Genomic DNA, 22,934 nt, shown 5'->3' on the forward strand with positions numbered 1-22,934 from the left:
GTCTTCTTCTGGATAATGTTACCTTCCTTGCTCCAAGGTCCTGTTTGCTTCCTCCACAGAGCAGAACAGTGGTTATTCTTTTTAGCCTATCCTCGCAGGCATTGCTGATGTGGAGTTAGCTTGTTTAGGAGTTGTTTTTTAAGCATCCCTTAAGCCACATTTCTATTCAGAGTAAACATTTCCCAGAGACCAATTCTGTATTCTTCAGCTTTTTTTTCTCTCCTTCCCATATTATGTAGCAATTTGGAAATGGAAAACTTAGAATTTATCCAAGAGATAAAAGACTGGAGAATTCACTAGAGAGCTGGCTCAGTGAATGAAGCATTTACTAGACACACACTCAAAGATCTAAGTTTATTTCTCCAATACCCATATTATGGTATCCCTATGGAGATGTTGGAGGTAGAGGCAGAAGAATCTCCAGAAGCTATTTGTTTGCTAACCTGGAACAGGACCTGCAAACAGGAAACTTTGTATCAAACAAGGGGGAAGCTGAGACTAATACCCAAGGCCAGCCTTTGACTTCTACTACACGCTAAGACATACAAATACACTGCATTCACACACCCAAACACACAGAGGCACATACAAAGGTGAAGAAAGAAATGGGGCAGGGGACAAAGGGAAGAAGCAGGACAGACAATGAAAATATGAAATTATTCATCTTTAAATGTATCACAATATTCATTCATTTTTCTGTACATGACAGAGAAACTTAAGCTGAGGCTGGGGCCTTGCAGGCTTAACAGCAGTCTGCAGCAGGAGCTCAATGCGTGCACTTTCTCCCGGGCTATTTTCATGATCTTATAAAACAACTGAGTTTCTCCGATGCTAAACCGTATCTAGATTCTATATTTTAATTCTTAACTGTTCCCAGCAAACATGCCTACAGGAAAAGGCAGAGCATGGAGCCATGGCAGCATGCAGCTAGCTACTTCACTTCTAAAGCACACTGTCTCAGTCACTCATCTGTTTTTGGTATTTGTATTTAAGTGGCATGTTAACCATTCATGTATAATTAATTCTCTCATTTCTAGATAATTTTCAATACACTCTCACTAAAGATTTTTGAAGCTTCCATCAGAGATAAACACTAGTATGGAGGCTTCTTGTCCTGAACCACAGGAGAATTAACCAGTTAATTTTATCTACTTAATTTATCTTTAGTACTAGAAACTAATCCCAGGGTCCTCTGTATACTAGGCAAGTACTCTACCACTGAAGCACATTCTCAATCCAAAGAAACTAACCCCAGGGTCCTCTGTATGCTAGGCAAGTATTCTATCACTGAAGTACATTCTTATTCCAGGGTCCTCTGTATGCTAGGCAAGTACTCTACCACTGAAGCACATTCTCAATCCAAAATTTCTTATCTTCCAAAACAAAAAAAAAAAAAAAAAAAAAAAAAAAAAGAAAGAAAAAAAAAACCAAAAACTAAAAAAAAAAAAATGGGAAGAGGAAGAGTGTGGTGAAGAATGGCAATGGAAAAAGGGATAGTTGCAGTAACTAAAACATACTAAGAAAGAGATCAAAATAGTCACTGACATACACTGATGTTACTCGCAAGAAAAATTATAACTAATAACCTACTTGTGGAAAACAAACACCTTCTACAAAATATATACATAAATACAATGAACACTCTTCCCTTGAATTTGCTATAACAACTATCCCTTGACCAAGTTGATAAATGATAAGAAAATCTGAGAGCCTTGTCTGAGAAAGCAAGCCAAAGGAAACCAACCACATAAAGGAAGGAGTGCCTGCAAACCTGCAAACCGTTTTCATTCACAGAAGGGATCGTTAGCGGAATTCAGATGCCCAGCAACAAACATGGCTATAAACATTTGTCCCGACCATGGTCTACGGGACAAAGAAAACACTCCTGTGAGAACAGAGACCAGAGCTTAGGCCTCTAGTCTTTGAAGTTTGAAATATTTCCCCGGGACTGCCATAGGCTTCTTTCTCTCTGACTTCAGGGGAAAATCACAAAAACAAATTCTCCTCCATTCCCCCTTTCAGTTTTCCTGCCAAAAACAGGGCCACTGATAAAGCTTACCAGTGATTCATGACATACCATCACCGTAAGGTTTCCAGTAGAAATGCCATTTTAAGCAAGTCTCTTATGTTTTATTAATGCTTGAAAGACATTTAACAGCAATGATGGTGCCAAATGATTCTTACCATATCGTGTCATTAAAAGCCAGATGTCTGCAGTGACAGAAGCCCAGGCCGCCAGCCCCAGGGGTTTTCCCTCCTGTTCTCATTTCCTAAGCTCATTTATAAGATGAAATTGTGGGGTGTGGCTCTTCATATTTCTTTCTCTCTGTATGTCAATTCCCGTTGCTCTTTATTGACTAGGAGAAGATGAAAAGAAAAGAAGAATGAGAAAAAAAGAGGAAGAAGGAGATGTCAGGAAAGAGAAGATCTTGTAAATTAAAATTTACATCAGAAATCTGTTTCTATTTTTAAACGTTTTCCCATGGAGTGAATATGCATTAAAATGATACAGACCTGTATTCCCAGTGTTTGATATCCAATTTTCCTATGGTGTTTTCCACAAGTCCATCTCTTCCCTAGAGCCTACATTTAAAACATTATTTCATTTACCAACCCAAAAAGACAACTGCAGTGGCTGCAGGGTCTGAGTCATGTCCAGGATCTCATGTGTGATGATGTCTCCACTCCTTCTGGGCTTGCACTGTTGTTTTGCACCCTATGGAATCTCTAAAGTTCTCACCTTCTTGAGATTCTGTAGGAAAGCTGAGGGGCTGGGCTTGCCAACAGGACACACTCTAGCTTCTAGCTATGACCTTTACAAGGGTGGTGGCCTTCTACACTCTGAGTGATTTTCACAATCTCCAATTAGGTCCTGGCCCTGTGCAGGTGAATCTTATGGGTAAAACTGCCCTATTCCCATCGACTCAGTAGACATCAGCCTGCAGGGAAACTGAGTTCCCGAGGCAAAAGAAATGGTGAGCTGGACTAGAGAAGTACATAGAAAGTATAGGAGAGCGAATATAAACCTGAACTGCCGTCTGGCAGTGACTATTCTAGACTCGAATGCCTGATATATGACTTTGGTGGAAGGTTCCCAAGAAACATTTCATTATCTCACAGAAGCCTTCTGAAACTGGTTGTACAATCGTAATCAGGAGGGGAGAGCCACAGTGGGCAGCGCTTTGTCTCAATTCTCTCATATCGGTGCTCCTCCTATTCCTATGGTCAGGCAGCAGGGGACCTTCTCCGGCTGCTCTCCAGCCAAATCTCCAGAAACAAAACCCAGGAAGCTGAAGCACAAAAGAACAGGAAGACAGACAGATGGCTAGCATCATTTTTTCAGACACTGGTTTCTCCTCTTTCTTTCCCTGTTCTGTCCTCTGAACCATTTCACCACTTTATTCTCTACTTTCGTAGCTCTTAACATACCAGAGAGAAAATGAGAGCACACCTCCCTCTTGCCGTGGGGTATTTATTAATAAGAAACTCTGAGTCTTCTTAGGCTGTATTCCCCAGAGGTGGGATAGCCACAACCCCAGCGTTTTCTTTTCTAGAAAGGTTCCCATGGCCATACGAAAGAGTGGTTCAATGTGTGACGTGCATTATGTGCATTATTACAGGGGCTATCACTTGAAGCCTTGACTTAGCACTGGCTGTTTGCCAGGGTAGGTCATGGTGTTAAGTCTGTCAGTTCATGCCTCCAAACTGGCACTGGTGACAATGGATTTGTTTAAATGTTTGTCTTCTCTGATAGAATGTAATCTTCTCTAACTGAACTTTGTGTACCAGGGCCCATATTGGGCCTGCCACAGTAGGGCTTTCTTTGATACCCGATAGATGCTTATCAAACACATTGACCGTGGGGCTAATTATGGAGAAGTAAGCAGGAAACCTGAAAAAAATGGCTTCTAGAGTCCTTTCCAACACTGAGGTTTTCTTTTGACAATGGATGTGCATGTTTTACATGTTTAGGACTATCACATGTATTCATGAATTCCAGATCTAATTCCCACATACTTTCTCAAACTGATATTTATACAACCTGCTTTTCTATAGTCTCATTCATTAGCTGGGTATCCATATCAATTTTTTTATTAAAAGAAAAACAATAACATGTATTTCATCTATTTATTTATTTATTTATTGTGTGTGTGGGGGTGTGTGTGTGCTCCACAACGCATATCTGGAGGACCATGAACAACTTGCCGAAAGTCAGTTCTCTCATACCACCACGTAAATCCTGGGGATCAAACTCAGATCATAAGGATTGGCAGCAAAGGTTCTCTGGCTTTGCATTCCAGTATAGATGCTTCTCAGCTTATGATAGAGTCACATCTGATAAATCCACCTTAGCTTGAGAATATGTTAAGTCAAGAGAGCATTTAATATACTCAAGGTAGCAGAGCTCCCATGTCATCAGTTTGCTCTACAGAATCAGTTGCTTAGCCTTAAGAATACCTGGGTGCCAGAAAATTATGGCTTCTTAAGGCAGTCATCATTAGGACAGGGCATAGTAGCAATACTGCTGGTTCAGTGAAAAGTCAACCAAGCTGAACCACCATAAATTGAAAGATAATACAGATGGCCTATAGTTACTTCCTTTGCTATGCAAACTGTTCTACCTTACTAATTCCCTGATAAGAGTGCAATGCATTTTTAGGGAGTCCCTATTAAAAAAATCCCTGACGGTATCTTTTTTTATAAAACTACTGTCTAGTTCTGTGGATTCTTCTTTAAAGACTGCTCTCTTTTCTGCCATACTGCCTGGCGAGGCCTCCATCAAATTGCCTATTATTTTAATTTGTACTTGTTTCATTCTGACGTGCATGATGTACTGACATTTCTTCCCCATTTCAAAATTTGCAAATTATCTGTAAGGTGGCTCTAATTCCTGGGACTTCTCTGAGCACAGTTTTACAGATATTGGACTTAACTAGTCTCAGTAACACGGGCCTTATTTTATACTTCCTCTCCAAAGACCTAGAAGCTATCTTTGCAGAAACTGAACAGTACATCTGTAATTGTACCTGGAGATGTTGCTACAATTGACTGCAGTTTTAATTAAGAAAAACACACTCTGTTATTTAAAAAACAGTCCCTTAAATACACCTCCCAGCTGAAATCTTCCAGCATTCAGCCATCCCACCCCTTCTAGTGGCCTGATGTGCGACGGGGGAGGAGCCATGAGCAAGCTCGCTCTTGGAAGCTGGAGAGCGCGGGATGGGGAAGTCCCGGAAGTCACTGACCAGAGAGTCTCGGCGGGTTCATTTTGGGCAGTGGTCCCAAAAACTACAGGCTCTTCAGCGGGGCGGGGACCGCTCCCGGCCCCGGCTTGGGGGCGAACCCGATCGAGGGAGGCGGGTGGGACGCTCCCAGAGGTCCAGGGCGATTGGCAGCCGCGGATGAGGGGCGGTGCCGCTCTAGGAGAGGAGCTAACAGGTCGACAGAACAGACAGCGTGCTGATTGGACGGCACGGAAGGAGCTGGGCCAGATCTGGCCGCTCATTGGTCTCGGAGGGCGGAGGAGGCGTGGCCGGAGCGCGCGGGAGGGAGGGCGAGGGAGCGGGGCCGGCCTGCTGGAGAGCCGGTCGGGCTGCGAGCGCGGCGGGAGCGTATTCCAGCTCGGCCCCGGTGCTGTCCTCCGGTCCCCCGTGCTCCGGCCTAGGGTCTCGGGGCGGGAAGCGCGGCGAAGGGAAGCGGGCGCGGGGAGCAGGGCGGAGGGGTCGAGGCGCGCTGCGCTGCCTCCCGGTCCTCGCCGGGAGCTGCGGGCCCGGGGCGCGCGGTGCTCCGCGGCGCGCGCACTATGCGGGCGGATTGCCGGCCGCCGCGATGGCGAGCCGGGCACCGCTGAGAGCCGCGCGCAGCCCGCAGGGTCTCCGAGGCCGGGCCGCGCCCGCCGCCACCGGCCGGGCCGCGCTGCCCAGCGCCGGCTGCTGTCCCCTCCCTCCTGGCCGCAACTCCTCCTCCAGGCCTCGGCTGATCCTTCTGCTGCTCCTACTGCTCCAGGACGCTGGAGCCCAGCAAGGTGAGTAGTGGCCGGCGCCGGTCGGCCTCCCGAGGCTCTTGACTGTGGAAGGAACCTGCGGAGGAAGCCAGAGATGCAGAGAGACACCACACTGGCGAGGCTGGCGTGTCGGGGGGAGGGGGTGCCGCCCGGTGTCTCAAGTTTGTGTCGCTTCACTTTTCCGCAAAACCATTCATTTCTCTGAAAGAGGGACGTGAGATCCTGCCATGGAGGAGGCCTCTTTGCTGTCTCCTTCGGGACTGATAGACGGAGTAGGAAGCAAATTAAAAAGCATCTTGAGCTTATTAAAGTCAGGCAGTGATTACTGTTATTAGGGATAGCGCCCAGGTTCTAAAGCAAATGAAGCAAATTGCGGTGCTCTCTAGAGCCTTGGCGTTTGCAATTCTTTAGAGCACCTGCCCGTTACTGAGGACTGAGGACGGTGGTTTGTAGATTGGCTTGATCAAACACAGAAGTGGCCCAGAATAGCGGTCTGTTACCAAAAGGGCAAACTTTCCCAGAAAGTGACAAAACTTTTTTTCCTAATTCAATCCTATTCCAGAAGCGGGCACAACTATTGGTTGATAAATCATCACAATGGAAAGAGAATACAGGACTGAACTTTTTAGTGTTGCTTCTTCCGGCAGCGTACCACATTTTGTTTGGCATTCGTTTATCCATGGCTTTTCTTGTTACTAATGGCTAGGAAGAGTTTCTTGAAATACGTTTTTTCATTTATACGTTCAGCTTCCCACTGAGTGCACTTTTTTGTCAGTAAGGAGTATCTTCAAGGTCATGGGATTGTCTTTGAGAATGTGTCAGCCTTGATGGATACGTGAGAGGTAATCTCTCAGGGAAATACATAAAGTGTACTCTTTAATAGTCATATTTAAACTGAGTAACCTAAGGTTTAGATGTGTAACAGGCAGATTTCAGTCAGCGCTTACTATATTAGAGTGTGGAAACCTCTGAAGTTTTGGCATCTATGCCTGTGTTTTTCTTCCTCATGGTGGGGAGACAGACTTATATGGCTACAGAAGCTTAGTGTGTGGGAGGCCCGGGACTAAGTGGTTTGTGTGAATCAGTGCATTTAACACACAGCTCGGTGAGGTAGTTATCCCATTTCCAACAAAGGGAAACCGAGGCATAGTGAATAGCGTATAGTTTAATGTAGAAAGGGATATGACTATTTAATAATGTAATTTAATAATTTAATAACTGCTGCATTTGAACATTTCTAGGTAGCCTACATCTAGAAATTTACATCATGTTTAAAACAAATCAAGTAAAAGAGTCTGCTATGTAGGACACTATTGTCTTTTGGAGTATTCCTTCTCAGACTAATGTAACATGCAACATTATTTTTAATGATTTTGAATCACTTTAGTCAGTATTGTAACAATATATTTGTCTCCCATTGCCCAAAGATATCAAAACAAATAGAAATAATATTAGAGATCTTAAAAAGACATGATTTTTATTTCTTCAAAATTGGGTAGTTTTGTTTAATACCTTTATCTCAATTTATGTCTTGTTCATATGCAAATGTATGTTTCTTTCATAGATTAAGTAAATGAACCAGTTTATAAAGGGAATAATGTATTTATTAATTATTAAACACAAGTTAGTAAATTAAGGCTAGATTGGTGAGTATCTGAAAATTCAGAAGTTATATGAGAGGCAAATTCCCTAATTTTTTAAAATCTCTCCCTCGGAGGGCCCTAATGCTGCTTGCAGTGAAATTTCTTTGAAGCCAGTCTTAACTAAGATAGCACATTCCTTCAGGGTCAGCTGACATTCTCTCATACGAGATGTGAAACTCTTAAACACCTATAGACTTTTTAGTATGAGAATGCCCACATATTCCAAGGCAGGATTTATACTCTCTTAAGAAGCCTTGGGAAGAAGATTGGAAGGAATAATAAAATCTTATTAGCTGTCTTTGAATGATAGAACTTTTCCAAGTGTCTACTACTAGCATGTAGTTATAATGAAAAGTAAACTGAACAAAATAGGTTTGCTGAATCAGTCTTGCTCCCCACACAGCCTACCCAGGTAAAAATGTATTCCGTGTTCATGGGAATGTATAAGTGCATTTTTATCTTCCTGACACTGTTTTGAAATGATGCTATCTGTTGCCTTTGTTCTACTTAATGCCATACATAGCTCTTTCTCAGCAGATTTCCTGCTGAAAATGATTTTTCTTTCTGCTTGGCTTAGAATGAAATTCATGACGTTTTTGAAAACCTAATCCTTCACAATGATGTATCATAACTAAGTAGTATTCTTTAAATTCATAAATAGACTTAGTTTGTTTCCATATATTTATAATTAGACATTTTAGATGTAGCTTATATATGTGAATTCTAAAATTCATGGTAAACTCACCTTCAAAAGATCATTTTCAAAACCTTTAAAAAATATATACATCTTTTTAACAAAATTGAAATTAGTGGAGCTTAGCCTGATTGCATATTTGCTGCTGTAGTAAATTTTCATAATAAGCAGTTAATACACTACTGTGATAGAATTTCTATCTTCAGTTTATTATCATGACTAGGAATTTAGGTCACCTCATCTCAGTAACCCAGATTCCTCATTATATTACAGAAGGTTTGTCTACCTTGTGGGCTAGAATGTGACTTGAACATGATATAATACCAGAATATAATTAACTTCTAAAATCCATTAAGAGTGATTTGTTTACAGCCATTCATATGGCATGTTGTCAAGGGTATTGATTTTGCAATGTAATAGCCTATGAAACAGATCAGACTGATTCTTTGAAAGAATCATTTCAGTTACGCAGTAATACTTGTAGTTTATGCATGAAGAAGTTTTATTCTGGTGAGCAGTACCTTCATTGGTTTGTGTGACGCTAAGGAAGTGCAGTATTTACAAACTGTCAGAAATTAAGAACTTCTTTCTCAGCAAAGAAACATTTACAATTATCAATACTTTGTAGATTTTCAATTTTCTGACTTTTCTTGGTTTGATAAAACATGCAACACAGGCAAGCTTGCCATCCTAGCTCTTGGATGAAGCAGGGGAGTCAGGGCTTTCTGATTGACTACACCGTCCATCTTGTGAGACCCTACCTCAAAGAGCTATCAACCAACCCCTCAACCAGTGGTTCTCAACCTATGGCTCACAGCCCCTTTGGGATTGAACAGCCCTTTCATGGGGTTCACATATCAAATATCCTGCATGTCAGATATTTACATTACTGTTCATAACTGTAGCAAAATTGGAGTGATGAAGTAGAAACAGAAATAATTTTATGGTTGGTCAGCACAGCATTAGGAACTGTGTTAAAGGTTCTCAGCATTGGGAAGGTTGAGAACCACTGTACTAAACCCAAACAGGGCTTCTCTTATGTAGCTGTATTGTGAGGCTGTCTTTATTACTTTTCCTAATCATTCTCAGCTTAGGTCATCCTTCTACATCCTTCTAAGTAACCAAGATGTGGAAGTAGGAGCCCAATATTTGCATGTGTTTAATTCAGGTTCAACAGAGCAATTTATGTAGTTGTAGTCTAAAGAGCAATATAAACGTAAGACTTGAAATGGTGACCCTGGATTAAATACAGACAAATAGACAGCGGCTGTTTGGAAAGGTATGGAAGGCTGGCCTAGGATGAGGAGTGGTGGATATTCCCACTGCTGAGACAGGAAGTGAGCCAGGCTAGCAGCTTTTCTTGTGGGGTTCCTGCTTTGGCGTTGGATAACTTTCTCACAACTTTGCAGCCACGGCATTTTCATATATGTCTTAGAAAATATTTTACAGAAGATAATGTAAAGCAAAAATCTTAGACGGTAATGATCCGAAGTTGTCTCTTACTTTATCAATTTTTCATTCTCCCTTCTCTAGTTACATAGTTTCATAATTTTAACACAGGCAAACTTATTTATAAAATACAGCAAATTATAAAATGTAAAATTTTATCACAAGGAATTCACTTTTTATGAAGCTGTCACATCACTTAGATTTGCTTTTTTCAGTATTTTCTTTTACATTTTATTAAATTTGTCACTCAGGAGAGAATTTTTAAGAAAGTATTTCACTTCAAAATGTTACTTTAATGAAATACATTATGATAAATTTCCAGGTCATTATTTGGACTAAATCAACATATTTCAAGAGCATGGGAAAGTAGTCAGATAAACTGGAATGAAAGCCAGTATAAGGTGACAATTGTGACTTCTAAAAGTTACTGAACTTCGCTTGCTAAATCAGCCCACAGTCTGAAGGCTGTGGTTGAAAGACTGCAGTCCAGAATTCTCAGCAAGGCTTTTGTTAAGTAAAGTACGGTAGTACCGTTAGCTTTTGGGTTAAATTGTATTGTTTGGGATGTGGGAGAAGTTATCAATACTCTGTTGTATTTTCATCAAGAATTGTGGGAGTGGGGATAGCCACATGCACTCTCAGGAGAGTGTTCAAGTTTCATTGAAATGAGAGAAAACATCACCTTATCTTCAGATGCTCCACAGACAAGTTGAGTAAGTAATTCTGTCCACTGGAGTGGTGTGCACAGTGGTATGGATTAGAGGACACATTTTATAATGCCTGGGGAAGCGGAAGCTTTGCTGGCTGGGCTTTTTGCAAGATTGGCAGATGTTTGAGAAGTGGTGATTGTAGACTCAACAGAAGAGAATCAAAAGCCTACTCTCTTACACTGAGTAGCAAGCTTAGGCCAGTGATCTCTGCCATCACTTCATCCCGAGTGCTGTGTTCTTTGCTTCTGCCTAGTCAGTTGACAGGTACCGCTGACTGATTACTGTGAGCCAGCTGATCCAATGGAGTAGGGTGTTGCTCTCCATAGTGACTTCCCTAGCATCTGTCATCAGCTCCTGTATCACTTACAGGATGCTATCCAAAAGCCTCTTGTCTGTCTGTCTCTATCTCTGTCTCTGTCTCTGTCTGTCTGTCTGTCTCCCTCCCTCCCTCCCTCCCTCCCTCTCTCTCTCTCTCTTTCTCTCATGGACACATGCACCACTGGTTTTTCCCTTGGTCTTTGTCTTCACCCCATACCAGCACCTGGCAACACTTTATAATTGGGGAATAAGACTGGTCTACTTTGTATTTTACTAATAAGCAATATCAGGACATTTTGTTTTAGTGTTTGTACTGATATCTTTATATAGCAGTATCCTGTACTTGGAGCCCCCACCCTTACTTTTCTTCTCTTATTAATCATACTTGAAAATTGCCAAGCATTGTCCTTAGAGTTATGTAAGCATCTCTACCCACCCACATCCAGGTTGGACTTTCCATGCTGGATTGAGTATTATGAATTTTCCTGCTGCTAATATTTTACTGTGCTGTCTGCTATGCTAAATGTTTGTATTAAACCCATATCTGCTGTAGATCTGTTGTCCCAGCACATTATTTGGTGTCAGTCCTTCATACTTTTGCCATTTGGCCCAGTCCCACACATAGCCATGAGTCCAGGATTTGGGCACTTATCTCATTCCCCAAGGAATGGAACCCTCTCTTGAACTTTACTGCCTGCTTGCCCAGGGCCTGGGAGTCTGTCCATCTTCTCTGGGTCTCGCAGGAGTACCAGTTCTTTGCTATAGTTTCTCAGTTCTAGGAGTTCTCTCAAGCTGGAACTCTGACTATAGACTCCTTCTCTTGGATTGGCTACTTTCAAGAATGATGACACCCAAGATCATGGGTAAAAAGTTGAATGAACTCTTGTGTCTTCTCTTTCAGATTCTGACTTAAAAATTTGTTTCTGATAATTGCCACAATCTTTTTTTTTTTCCTGCGACTCACAGAGAAAAGTAGATTAGGAATTCCAGTCATGTTTGACTAATTGTGTCAAAATTTACCAGCTGCACAGATTTAAACCTGTCTCTTGGGTCATTCAGTAAGTGAATTAGTATATGAAATTAATCCAACTCTTCATAACTCAGCAGTTAAAACCTCCCAATTTCAAATGCATGAGACCCACTTTTCCATTCCCTCCTCCTGGTTCCCACCTCATTTACGGTTCATAGAAGTTCTGCATGGCTCAATGCATCAAGTTCTGTAAGTAGAAGACTCGGGTATCAAGGTAAAATTGGATGATAGCTTGTAAGTGGCCATAGTCACCTAAGCCTTAATTCTGCCCTTCACTGACTAACTTTATGTGTCTCAACTGTTCTTGAACTTCAGCCTCTATAGTCGCTTTGGATTATGGTTTATCTTGTCCTTCCTTTCTAGCCAGTGTTCACATTGCATCCTGAGAGCTTGCTGTCTGGATGTGAATGATGGTAAGGGTGGAGGGTATGTTTTAGTCAGGACCCTTGGAGTCCTAGAAACTGAAATCTGGGTCTACTGAATGTAGAGAACTGACTGGGCTTTAGAGTAGAGCTGTACCTTGCTAAGTGGAGGGAGAAGCATGCAGTTGCTCTTCAGAAACCAAGGTTTCGGCTTCATTCTCTTCTCTCAGGCTTCTCTGTGTGGAAGGAGTCATGGCTGCTGGAAGTCCCCAAGACTTGAAGTGCTAATGTGGAGTCACTCTGGGGTTTCCTTCTTGAGCAAAACACAGAAATTAGAGGGAAGATTGAGTAGGCAGAGGGTGAGTCAGTGCCCACCCTGGACCAGGCAGCTGACCAGAGGACATGAGGTCACATAAAACTGTCCAGAACTTCCAGACAGTCCCCAGGAGGATAAGGCTCTGGATAGATAGAGATATCTGCTCAGTGTAGGGAAATAATGGAACTTTTAGAATGTGCTATTTTTGCAGAGGTGTTCTTGCATTTGTGAGGCAAGATCTTATTGTGTAGTACTGGCTGGCCTAATGCAAGCTATTTAGCTCAGGCCAGCTTTAGGCTCTATACAGGTCTCTGCCCCAGGCTTCTGTGCCTGGTAACAACTATGCATGGTAACATGTGCCACCACACACAGCTAAGTTTTATTGAATCTACACAATTGCCTTGGGAGCTGCAAGGTATAACTCACATTTACGTGAGCTTACATAAAGTTGTGGAAGGTTTGCTTCTGAATTAAGCACCGTGTATTGAAGACTGTTTTATTCTTGTCCGTGGCTGTCCATGTGAGTAGAATGCATTGCCCGCCAGATTGCCATGCTGAGCTGACATAAATGTGTGTAATTAGAAGTATTAAAATATGGACAAGTTCTTGGTAGAACTTACCCTCCCTGGAAATTATCTATCCTGCTATAAACTATATGGACGGGGCCCACCATGCCATGCAAAAGCTGTCCATTGATGGCTTGGGTATATTGAATGTGAAATACTGTGGATCAGCTGAGCAGAAGTTGGTGATCTTATAAATAGGTAATGGATTTTGAGGATTGGGGTAAAGATGGGGGGGTTCTAGAACTTTCCAAGTAAAGGAGCTGCTTAAGTGGAGTAGAAATAATTAGTAAGGACCAATTCTCAGGAATTTATTATCATCCTCGTAAGACCAGAGACCATCTGGGCCTCTGAAGTTGCTATAAATTTCTAAAGTAATAAGGCATTGTTCTTCCTGTTAATTGGCTAGATTGTAGCCAAAGTATAAATGGGTCAACATAAAAAAGGACAAAAGCGGTTCAGATGTATTTTCAGTAGTGTTATTGTGCTATTGTGAGAATAATCCCCATAAACATGTATTAAGAGCATGAGTGTGAATTCTGCCCTTGCTACCAGGTGTGCTCATACAATACCTAAGTGGATTCTTACTGTCACCACTTTACAGAGAGCAAAACCATAGCGTAGCTAGAGTAGCTAACCTCAAGGTCACACTGAATCCTTGAGAGTGAACATCTGAGCTTGCTATAGAATTCTTAATAGTTTAACCATGGGGTCCTGGATAAAGTGTCTCTCCCTCTCCCTCTCCCTCTCCCTCTCATTTCTCCCTCTCCCTCTCATTTCTCCCTCTCCCTCTCATTTCTCCCTCTCCCTCTCATTTCTCCCTCTCCCTCTTCCTCTGTGTGTGTGTGTGTTGTGAGGATTTGCATTCCTTTTAAATTCGGATCTGTAAATTATTGCATGGGTCGGATAACCTATGGGGGCTTATGCCTGGTAAAGACTAACTCGTCCTCTCCTTTAATTACCTGCAACTCTTCATCTAGAGTAGGGCCCATAAGCTGTCCCTTTCTACATTGGTATGGCATGTCAGCTGGTGTTGTTATTGTTCAAGTCTACTGTAAGTAACCATATTCTAGAGATTTAATGGGTGTGGTTTCACTAAACACATACACAAATGAACAACACTAGGTGGACTCAGGAGGCTTTATTTGTCTATGCACATGTGATGCACGCATACACATACAATATGTAACTGATAACTGAAGAAGAGGTTATGGGGGGCCTCGAAAGATGACTCAGTGGATAAGAGCACTCACTGCTGTTCTGAAGGTCCTAAATTCAATTCTCAGCACCTAGATGGCAGCTCACAACTGTCTGATGCCATCTTCTGTGTGAAGATATACGTGTAGAAAAGTACCACTATGTTTATAAATCCATAAGTAAATGTTTAAAACTTGAATAAAAAAGGAGAGGGGGGACACAGGAGGAGTTGGAAAAGGGAGAGGCGGATGTAAATACAATACTCATATGAAATTCCCTCACATAAATAATAAAGATCACATGGAAGAATGAGTTCAGGACAAAAGATAATGATGAGATTGTTTATTTATTAAAAGTTTCCCTTGAGACTGCATTCATATCTGCCTTATATTTAGTATTAAGAAAATAAATAAGAGAAAGGGGCCACTAGGCAATAAAAAAAAGGAGGCACAGAGCCAATGTGAAAAGCCTAAACAGGGACTGTGTCTACCTGCTGGCATTCTGGAAGAGGCTGCACTATGGATGTTAAGGAACAGTGATTGCCAGAGAGAGTATGAAGATTGGCAGTAGGGGGGAGGGTGCTGAGGAGGAGAGAAATATGTGGCATGGCCATTAGCATCCAGCCATTTATTTGCCTACACCCATAGAGTGAACAGGACCAAAAGGGGGCTGTAAACTGAGCTCTGAGAGATTAGTCAGTTCTAACCAGCCCTTTGTGATGAGCCTACATGCCAAAGCTGCTCTAGGAAGGAGGTCTATTTACAAATATCACTGTGTTACATGCCAATAAGAAGGAAAGTCCCCCATCAGCATTAATATCAGAACTCACTTTCAGAACACGGTACATCACCAGGGACAAAGACCAATAAGTGAAATTAAGTTATAGTTAAGTAACACAGCTTAGGAAAGCTCAGAGTCTTAGGGCTTGCCTAGTATTTCTAGTCTGAAAATTCACAGTGTGAGTAAAAACTGCACTGTAGTCGAATGTACGTTTTCTTTCTGAATTTTTCTCCTGCTCACTAAGTGCTGCGTGGTTTTCCCATCTCATGGTGTGTTCCAAAGCATGACAAAAATGACCCTTAGAGGCAATGCAATCAGACTCACCATTTCACTCTACAGCCAAAGTCCTTGAAAACTCTGGACAAGTATCAGTGCAGTGAAAGCTCCATTGCTCTCCACTTGGGGCACATTTCTACAGGTTTGCTGCATCTGTGTTTGCTGTTGTAAAAGAATACATAGGGTTCCTGTCATTAAAATTCAGTAACTATTATATTTATTAGTAACCATATCACTGATGTGCAAGGGTGGCTGGACCATCAGGGCATACACTTGTCTAAAAACCATACTTGGTTTGGAGTTTGGATAGAATAGCCTGAAATAAGCTATATTCCTGGTTGGATTATTTTGCAAGCATTTGAATATGTTCAATGTTTTCCATGGGGAAACTCTTAAAGAAATAAAAGAAAGTTGTTCAGTTATTTTCCTGGAACAGTATCAAATTTTGTTATCTGGCTTAACACATCTACCCTTGCACTCCTCGGAGGAAGTGGATGCATGTTCTCTAGGTAATCCTAGGGTATGTCTGCAGCAGTGGAGGAGTCAGACCAAATTCTAGTTTTCTTCTCCTGACAGAAATACATTTACATGAAAAGTGCACAGTAATGGGCATCTACCCTTTCTGATCAGTTGTAGTCTAGTGAAAACCATTGCATATGGAGAAGGAAGTTGGCGGTGATGGTGGTGATGGTGGAGTTTGCCCAAATTATAGTGCTGTACCATGTGTAGACTACAGTGATGAAAGGGTTGAGAGTGTTGACTGGTTGTCTTTCTGTGGTAGTTATACTTCCTCAATTCTGTCATGTAAACAAACATGAGTAGTGTGGGTAGTGTGACCTAGGCACAGAACATTGTTGTTATCAGAATACACTAGTCCCCAAATCTGGAGACAGTACAGCATTAAAAACAAAGGGCTCACTTGCTTCAGGTACTGAGAAGTGGGTGATGGGACTCTACACTCATTAGCTGCACCCTGAGTGAGTTGAGCAGCGCTGTCATTTGGCCAGATAAGCCCAGCTCAGAACTAAGACACTGAGGTTTTCTAGCCTTGTTCCTAAGTTGAACTGAATCTCAGTCTGCGGTCCATCCTGAGATGCTTGAGTAGCACTCCAGCCTCTGCCTCAGTTGTCCATAACAGCTCTCTTCTTCCATTAAAGATGACTGAAAACATGCTGTGCTGCCTGGGATGGAGAGACACCGAGGAACCCCTGCTGTCAGCAAGTTAGATAGCCTTGATAATTGTCTAGGTTTTGGTTTTATTTTTAAATATTTTTATATATTTCAGGTGTTTTCATAGATTGACTTTAGTTTTAAGACATAAAAATAATCAGGAAATTCGTAGCTTCTTTTGAAGTGAAAGCAAGGACATGTTTTTTCCTTGTCTTGAATCTAACACGGGGTCTTTGGTGAGAAGCGTTTTCCACCCTGCAGGCGTGGACCTTTCAGTAGTGGTTCTCAGCCTTCCTAATGCAGGGACCCTTTAATATATAGTTTCTCCTGTTGTAGCAATTCCCGAAACCATAAAATTACTTCGGTTGCTATCTCATAACTGTAATGTTGTTACTGTTTTGAATTATAACATAAATATCGGGTATTTCTGATGGTCTTAGGCGACCCCTGTGAAAGGGTTACTCAGCTCTGAGAGGTTGTGACCCTCAGGTTGAGGAACTGCTGTTTAGTAGGTCAGAGTTAGTTTAGCAGGTCAGAAGTCTGTATGCCAGCATGTGGAGAGTCACAGCGTAAATGTGCTTCTTCATTTACAGCAACAGGGAAACAACGCAGCCGCTGGCCTAGTTAGGTGTGGTTGCTCTGCCTACTCACCCCTGGAGCTGGGCTGTTCTGGACACATAGGTGATAGCAAATTCTGTCTAGTTGGGTTAAAATTATCACTCCTTGAAATGTGAAACATTCAATGTTCACTGCAGCAGACTGGAGACATCCTTTTAACTGGCGTTTCTGGTGCACATCATCTGCTTGGAGAGGAGGGAGTGCTGAACTCCAGCACATATTTTAGAGCATTCTTGGCACACTGCTGTAGACTCGTTGGCTATGCCCTCCCCCGACACAAGATTCTGAAAAAAGACAGCTCTGTTTTAATTGCTTTCATCCTCACCGCACATGTGAAAGTCCTGCGTCCATCAATTATTAGGTATTTTGTTAACTTTAAACCATTTAAACAACACTTTCTGTATTTTATTGAAAGTTAAATAGGCTCATAAAGACACCTAAAAAATTACTGTGAATACACTTGCTTGTACTCTTTGGTAACATTGATTTTAATGAGGGGAATCTGGACTGAGATGCTACGCTACAGTCACGTGTGAGTTGTCAGCAGGTGATGCTTGGCTTTAGAACCCCATTGCACTTCCAACCACAGCTTTCGATTCTGCATATCAAACAATAGCAGAATCTGAAATGTATCAAAGGATTGTTTTTTAAGTATTGAAACCCTTCCAGGAATCACAAGCTAGTATCAGGGTTAGATACTGCTTTAGGGGAGTTGTTTTTGCCTCTCTAAGGGAAAACGTTAATGATTATTCAAAAGGTACTTATATTTCAGTTGTTTATTTTCACACTTAATGATTATTCAAAAGGTACTTATATTTCAGTTGTTTATTTTCACACTGAAGGTTTTTATAGCCTTATGATTTTCTTTAGGTTATATCCGAAAGATGGAGAGGGACAGGGACAGGGAGAGAGAGAATTTTATGATAGCTTTGGAAGGAAATTGTAGTATTTTTTATTGTTATGTTAGAGCCTGTTTTACTGTAAAAATCAGTGGGTGTATTTCACACCCACATTTACTTCGTTCTCTCCATATTTTTATATTATTAATCCTCTATGCCTAGTTCTCGTGCATGCATGAAATCAAGGGTCAGAAATAAAGTGTAGTGTTGACTGAAAGCTAAACTTTATATGAGAAGTGTCTGTTCAGAAAGCAGAATTTATAGTATCCAACTCAAAAGTTGTGTGCAGTATTAATGTGGATCGGAGAGTAAAACCCCAGCAGAAGCCACTGCTGCTTCAGTTCCATCCAAGTGCTTCATGCAAATTGTTGTTACTTTGTGGAAATGAAACTGCTCTTCGGTAAATTGAAGTTACTCTATCGCTTTCAGTTACTGCACACTTACTTGCCACCTCCCACTTGCTTCACACTACTATTGTAATGTTTAATTTGTTCTAGTGAATGAAACCCATAGTACATTGTTAGATAATAACATGAGGGGAATTCTGTTACCACCATCCATGCCTGTAATGATTAAGTTAAAACCCAGAAGTGTCAATTTTAATGTTTTCTATAAGTTCTATACTATTCTAAAAGATGATAATGAAATAGCTCTTTTAAAGGAGAAAACCCCATTATTTTTAAAAGGATGTATTTATCATCCTATTAAAAAAAGACTCCATGAATCTCATTGTTACTGAATGCTGAACATTACTTTGGGAGCAACAGCTGAATCTTCTAAATGTACATTTTGTTCATGACTTCTATACTCTTATTAAAAATCATCTGTTTAGATGCATACAATATACTGTTACTAAAACTTGAATACTCAGTTGCTCAAGAAATTTCTGAAAGTAATCCTGCTGCTAAGATTAAAAGTCATTTCTGCAGTAAGCCATTGACTTTTTGTTTCGTCCTTTTTATTATGGGAGAAGTAAGATTTGGGAGAAGTCACACAGCCCAATTTCAATGGAATATAGAATTAAACATCACCAAATCTAGTTATAGTTTCTTGTCTGAAAGATGGCCAGTGATCTGGGACATCTTAGAATGCATTAATGTTTTCTCAGAATCCTGCTCCTGCTCATAGAGCTTTAGCAGCTGACCACATCTTTGTATTTATATTTACTTTGAGTGGTTACTGTAAATACATGGTGATGTTTTCTTAACAATAGGATTTATTACGGTATGTATTTAAGTACTGCATAATTTTATGTTCAAATAGAAAGTCCTTTGAACTTATAAATTGTATTACTTTGAATTGTGTTAGTCTTTGTTGATTTTGGCCTAACTTGACTTCTCTTGGCTCCTTTGCTCTGTCTTGTGAGTTGACGTGCTAAGAACCATGTTGTCTGCTATGTTCTTTGAAAAGGAAGAACTGCCACTGTAAATATGTGTTGTCCTGCATTGCTATAGGTCTATGTATAGATGCTGCTTACATGTACGCTTGAGGTGGGAAAATAATCCTTTTTTTTTTTTTTTTTAGGTGATGGATGTGGACATACTGTACTAGGCCCTGAAAGTGGAACCCTTACATCCATCAATTACCCACATACCTATCCTAACAGCACTGTGTGTGAATGGGAGATTCGAGTAAAGACTGGGGAAAGAATTCGCATCAAATTCGGTGATTTTGACATTGAAGATTCTGATTATTGTCACCTTAACTACCTGAAAATCTTTAATGGAATTGGAGTAAGCAGAACAGAAATAGGTAATGCATATTATATATTGTTTTCTTAAGTTTTAAAATTAAAGCAGTTTTTGTTACTTAATACTATCTGGTACAGAAACATTGTAGACAATGTAGAAATCTCAAATTGAATCTTCTTTTGTGAAGAGAGGATTCTAGTCTGTTTATTAGCACATACAAGATGCACATTGTTACATTTGTGCAAAATATACATGGTTACCTTTGTGCAAGATGCACATGGTTTTCCAAGATGTACATGGCTACCCTCTTACAAGATGTACATGGTTACCCAAGATGCACATGGCTACCCTCTTACAAGATGCACATGGCTACCCTCATACAAGATGCACATGGTTACCCTCTTACAAGATGCACATGGCTACCCTCATACAAGATGTACATGGCTACCCTCATACAAGATGTACATGGTTACCCAAGATGCACATGGCTACCCTCTTACAAGATGCACATGGCTACCCTCATACAAGATGTACATGGTTACCCAAGATGCACATGGCTACCCTCATACAAGATGCACATGGCTACCCAAGATGCCCATGGTTACCTTTGTGCAAGGTGCACATGCTACTCTCCTGGGAGACACACTTGTTTAGTTCATGCAGGATGCCACTGTACTGCTTCTAAGAAGGTAGAAGTAAATTCTCTTATGTGTATGTTTCCTTTGATCATTTTATTTATATTCAGAGGATTTGATATAATTCATGCATGGTCAGGAGGAAGTGTAGCATGCTGATCATGGGTTTGGAATCCAAACTGCTCTGGATTAAAGACTAAATCTGCCATTAGCCTGCTGTGATCTGTTGGGAGCACCTGGCCACTGTTTTCTCAGTTATGCGTGTGTGTGTGTGTGTATAAAGAGCCTGGAACAGTGTGTGATTGCATAGTAGGTGCAGAGAACAGAATGGTGACTGTGTTCCTAGTGTAAGAGCAGTGGTTACACAGAGCTGTGTAACAGTCACCTGGGAGACTTAAAAACACACTATAGACCTGCTTTCCATCCAAAACCAACAGATTGAAATTGATTGTGTGAGACAGAAGCCTCGGAGTTATAAAAGGTTTCCAGGAAAATCTTCTTTGCCCCCAAGATTTAGAACCTTTGGCTTAGAGATCACTACCGTTCTCTTACAAAAGGCTGAAACCTGTAAAGGTTTTAGTGAACTGACACAAAGAAAAGACCACTCAACTTCTCTGAGTTTATTTGGAAGCATACATTGGGATCAACACGTAATTTTTTCAGAATTATAGTAGGTTCGAGTATCTTGCTCTTTGACTGTCCAGCTGTGAGCACCCTCTGACTCCTCCATCCCTAGTCCATTTCCTGCTACTGATTGCTAACCTCTGTGTTACTCAGAAATTCTTGGTTAGCCTGGTAGCTTGAGTAGCTCCTCCATACCTCCACCATGTGATGTTGGATAAAATTGTCAGAACTTAGACTGCCAGAGAGTGTGGACACCATGGTCCTGTAGTACTAGTGGAAGATGTGTGGATAGTGCTTCTGCAGGCTCTCAGGAGGAAGCAGGAGTACTCTGTAAGTGTAACTGAAACAGCAGTAAAAACGAACATACAAAGATGGAAAATAGAGTATATAGCTCACTAAGGACTAAAAATAAAATAGGAGAAGTTCTGTCGAAACAAATGGTCTCATTTCATCCATATATAATAGTGTGTAAGAGGAAGAGGAGGAACAGGAAGGAGAAGAGCTGAAAGTTATGATTGGGTCCTGGTTATTCTAATTGAGGATGGCTAAATTTTAAAAAGACATTTTTAAATTAAATTTTGTTTGCTTTTCAATTTTTTATTCGTTTTTAATAAGTTCTTGATTGAATAGAATTCTATTACTTCTCCCCTCAAATTTCTTCCAGCCCTTCCCATGCACCCCACTCTCAAATTGATAGCCTCTTTTTTTTTAATCATGTATGTATGTGTGTGCATAAATACATATAAATACAGCCTGCTGAGTCTGGGGGACTTTTGTTTGTGTGTATATGACTTCAGGACTGACCTCTCTGTGTTGTACACCCAATAAGGCGGCTTCCTGGGAGATGCTCATTTTTCTTCAACCAGCAGCCACTAATAACCCGTTAGTTTCTGTCTAGGGTGGGACCCCCTGAAAAATTTCTCCCCTTCCACATTAGAATATCCATTGCTGCTGCTTCCATGGTTCTGGCCCTGCTCTGCGGCCATTTCTAGGAGGGGCTGATTCACTGCATTCTTCCTGGCCTTCAGCTGTTAGGATTTTGTGTCCATCTTCCACAATGCAGCCTGAACTACAGTGCAGGAACTGATATCCATTGTTCTGGACTGCCCAAGATCTGTCCATGTCTGCATTGTGGTCACTTGTGGTTTTCTGTGATGGTTTCCATTTTCTATAAAGAGAGGCTTCTTTGGAAAGGATTGGAAGCTACTTGTAACCTGCGGGTATAAGGATAAGATTTAAAATGTAGTCAGGAACTATGCTTGTCTAGCGAAGTGGCAGTAGGACATTCTATCTAAGATCCTTGCACTCACTAGTGCTGGGAAGCTGACTGGGTTTTGTGTGTTGACGGTCAATTAGACTCACAGGCAGTGAGTGCTACTTGTTCCATCCTTATGCATTTCTTCCCATGCTTGCAATTATCATGGTTCAGAGGTGTTGCAGCAGGGGGCAGTTTATTTGCTCTCATCCCTTGACAGATTGCATAGTATTTTTTGGAACCCTGGGCACTACATCACAGGAAAGAGGCTTTTAGGTCAGATCCAGCTTGAATCATCCAAGTCCTGGGTTCTAAGTGTATGGTGTTTAAAAGATTTTAAAGCTTATTAGAGAAATTTAGGAGGTATTGGTCATTCACTGGTAATAAAGAATGGTTGTTTTAGGTGTGAACATGGTTTTAAAGTATTTATTTAAGAAAAGTGATAAGGAAAGGGATAATCCAAAGGGGTCATGTAGGAGCTAACATTCTAATATTTGGATGTATTTTTGGAAGTTTCCAGGGTAACATTTTTCATAAGACAGTGAATTCTGTATTTGGAAAATGAACCATGGCCTTGTGACCAGGAAAGAAGAACAGAGGCGTGGGACACATTAGGGGCATGGGTTTGACATTGCTCTGTCTATCCAGCATCCAGGAGCTCCTTGTGGGAGCCTTCCCATCAGTCATACTTGGCCCTGCT

General features: G+C 41.2%; 1 protein-coding gene and 1 long non-coding RNA gene across 4 annotated transcripts in view; one reads left to right on the plus strand and one right to left on the minus strand.

The window, feature by feature from the left end:
- Positions 1-324: 324 nt before the first annotated feature.
- LOC116086465 lies at positions 325-5,396 on the minus strand. Its single transcript, XR_004116941.1, has 3 exons — positions 5,247-5,396; positions 2,185-2,357; positions 325-455 (listed from the first exon to the last, which is right to left on the minus strand). It is a non-coding gene; the product is annotated as an uncharacterized LOC116086465 (long non-coding RNA).
- Positions 5,397-5,526: 130 nt separating this feature from the next.
- The window catches only part of Dcbld2 (discoidin, CUB and LCCL domain containing 2), a 59,234-nt gene continuing 41,826 nt past the window's right edge, over positions 5,527-22,934 (plus strand). For 2 of the 3 annotated variants that reach the window (XM_031364158.1, XM_031364157.1), the window contains exons 1-2: positions 5,565-6,025; positions 19,554-19,781. In XM_031364158.1, the coding sequence (XP_031220018.1) occupies positions 5,830-6,025; positions 19,554-19,781 (424 nt within the window). In that variant the 5' untranslated portion in view covers positions 5,565-5,829. Of the gene's footprint in view, positions 6,026-19,553; positions 19,782-22,934 lie in introns of all 3 variants that reach the window. The other variant, XM_031364156.1, reaches the window with a different exon arrangement.

This window comes from Mastomys coucha, unplaced genomic scaffold (assembly GCF_008632895.1).
Source record: "Mastomys coucha isolate ucsf_1 unplaced genomic scaffold, UCSF_Mcou_1 pScaffold12, whole genome shotgun sequence".
Lineage (NCBI taxonomy): Eukaryota > Metazoa > Chordata > Mammalia > Rodentia > Muridae > Mastomys > Mastomys coucha.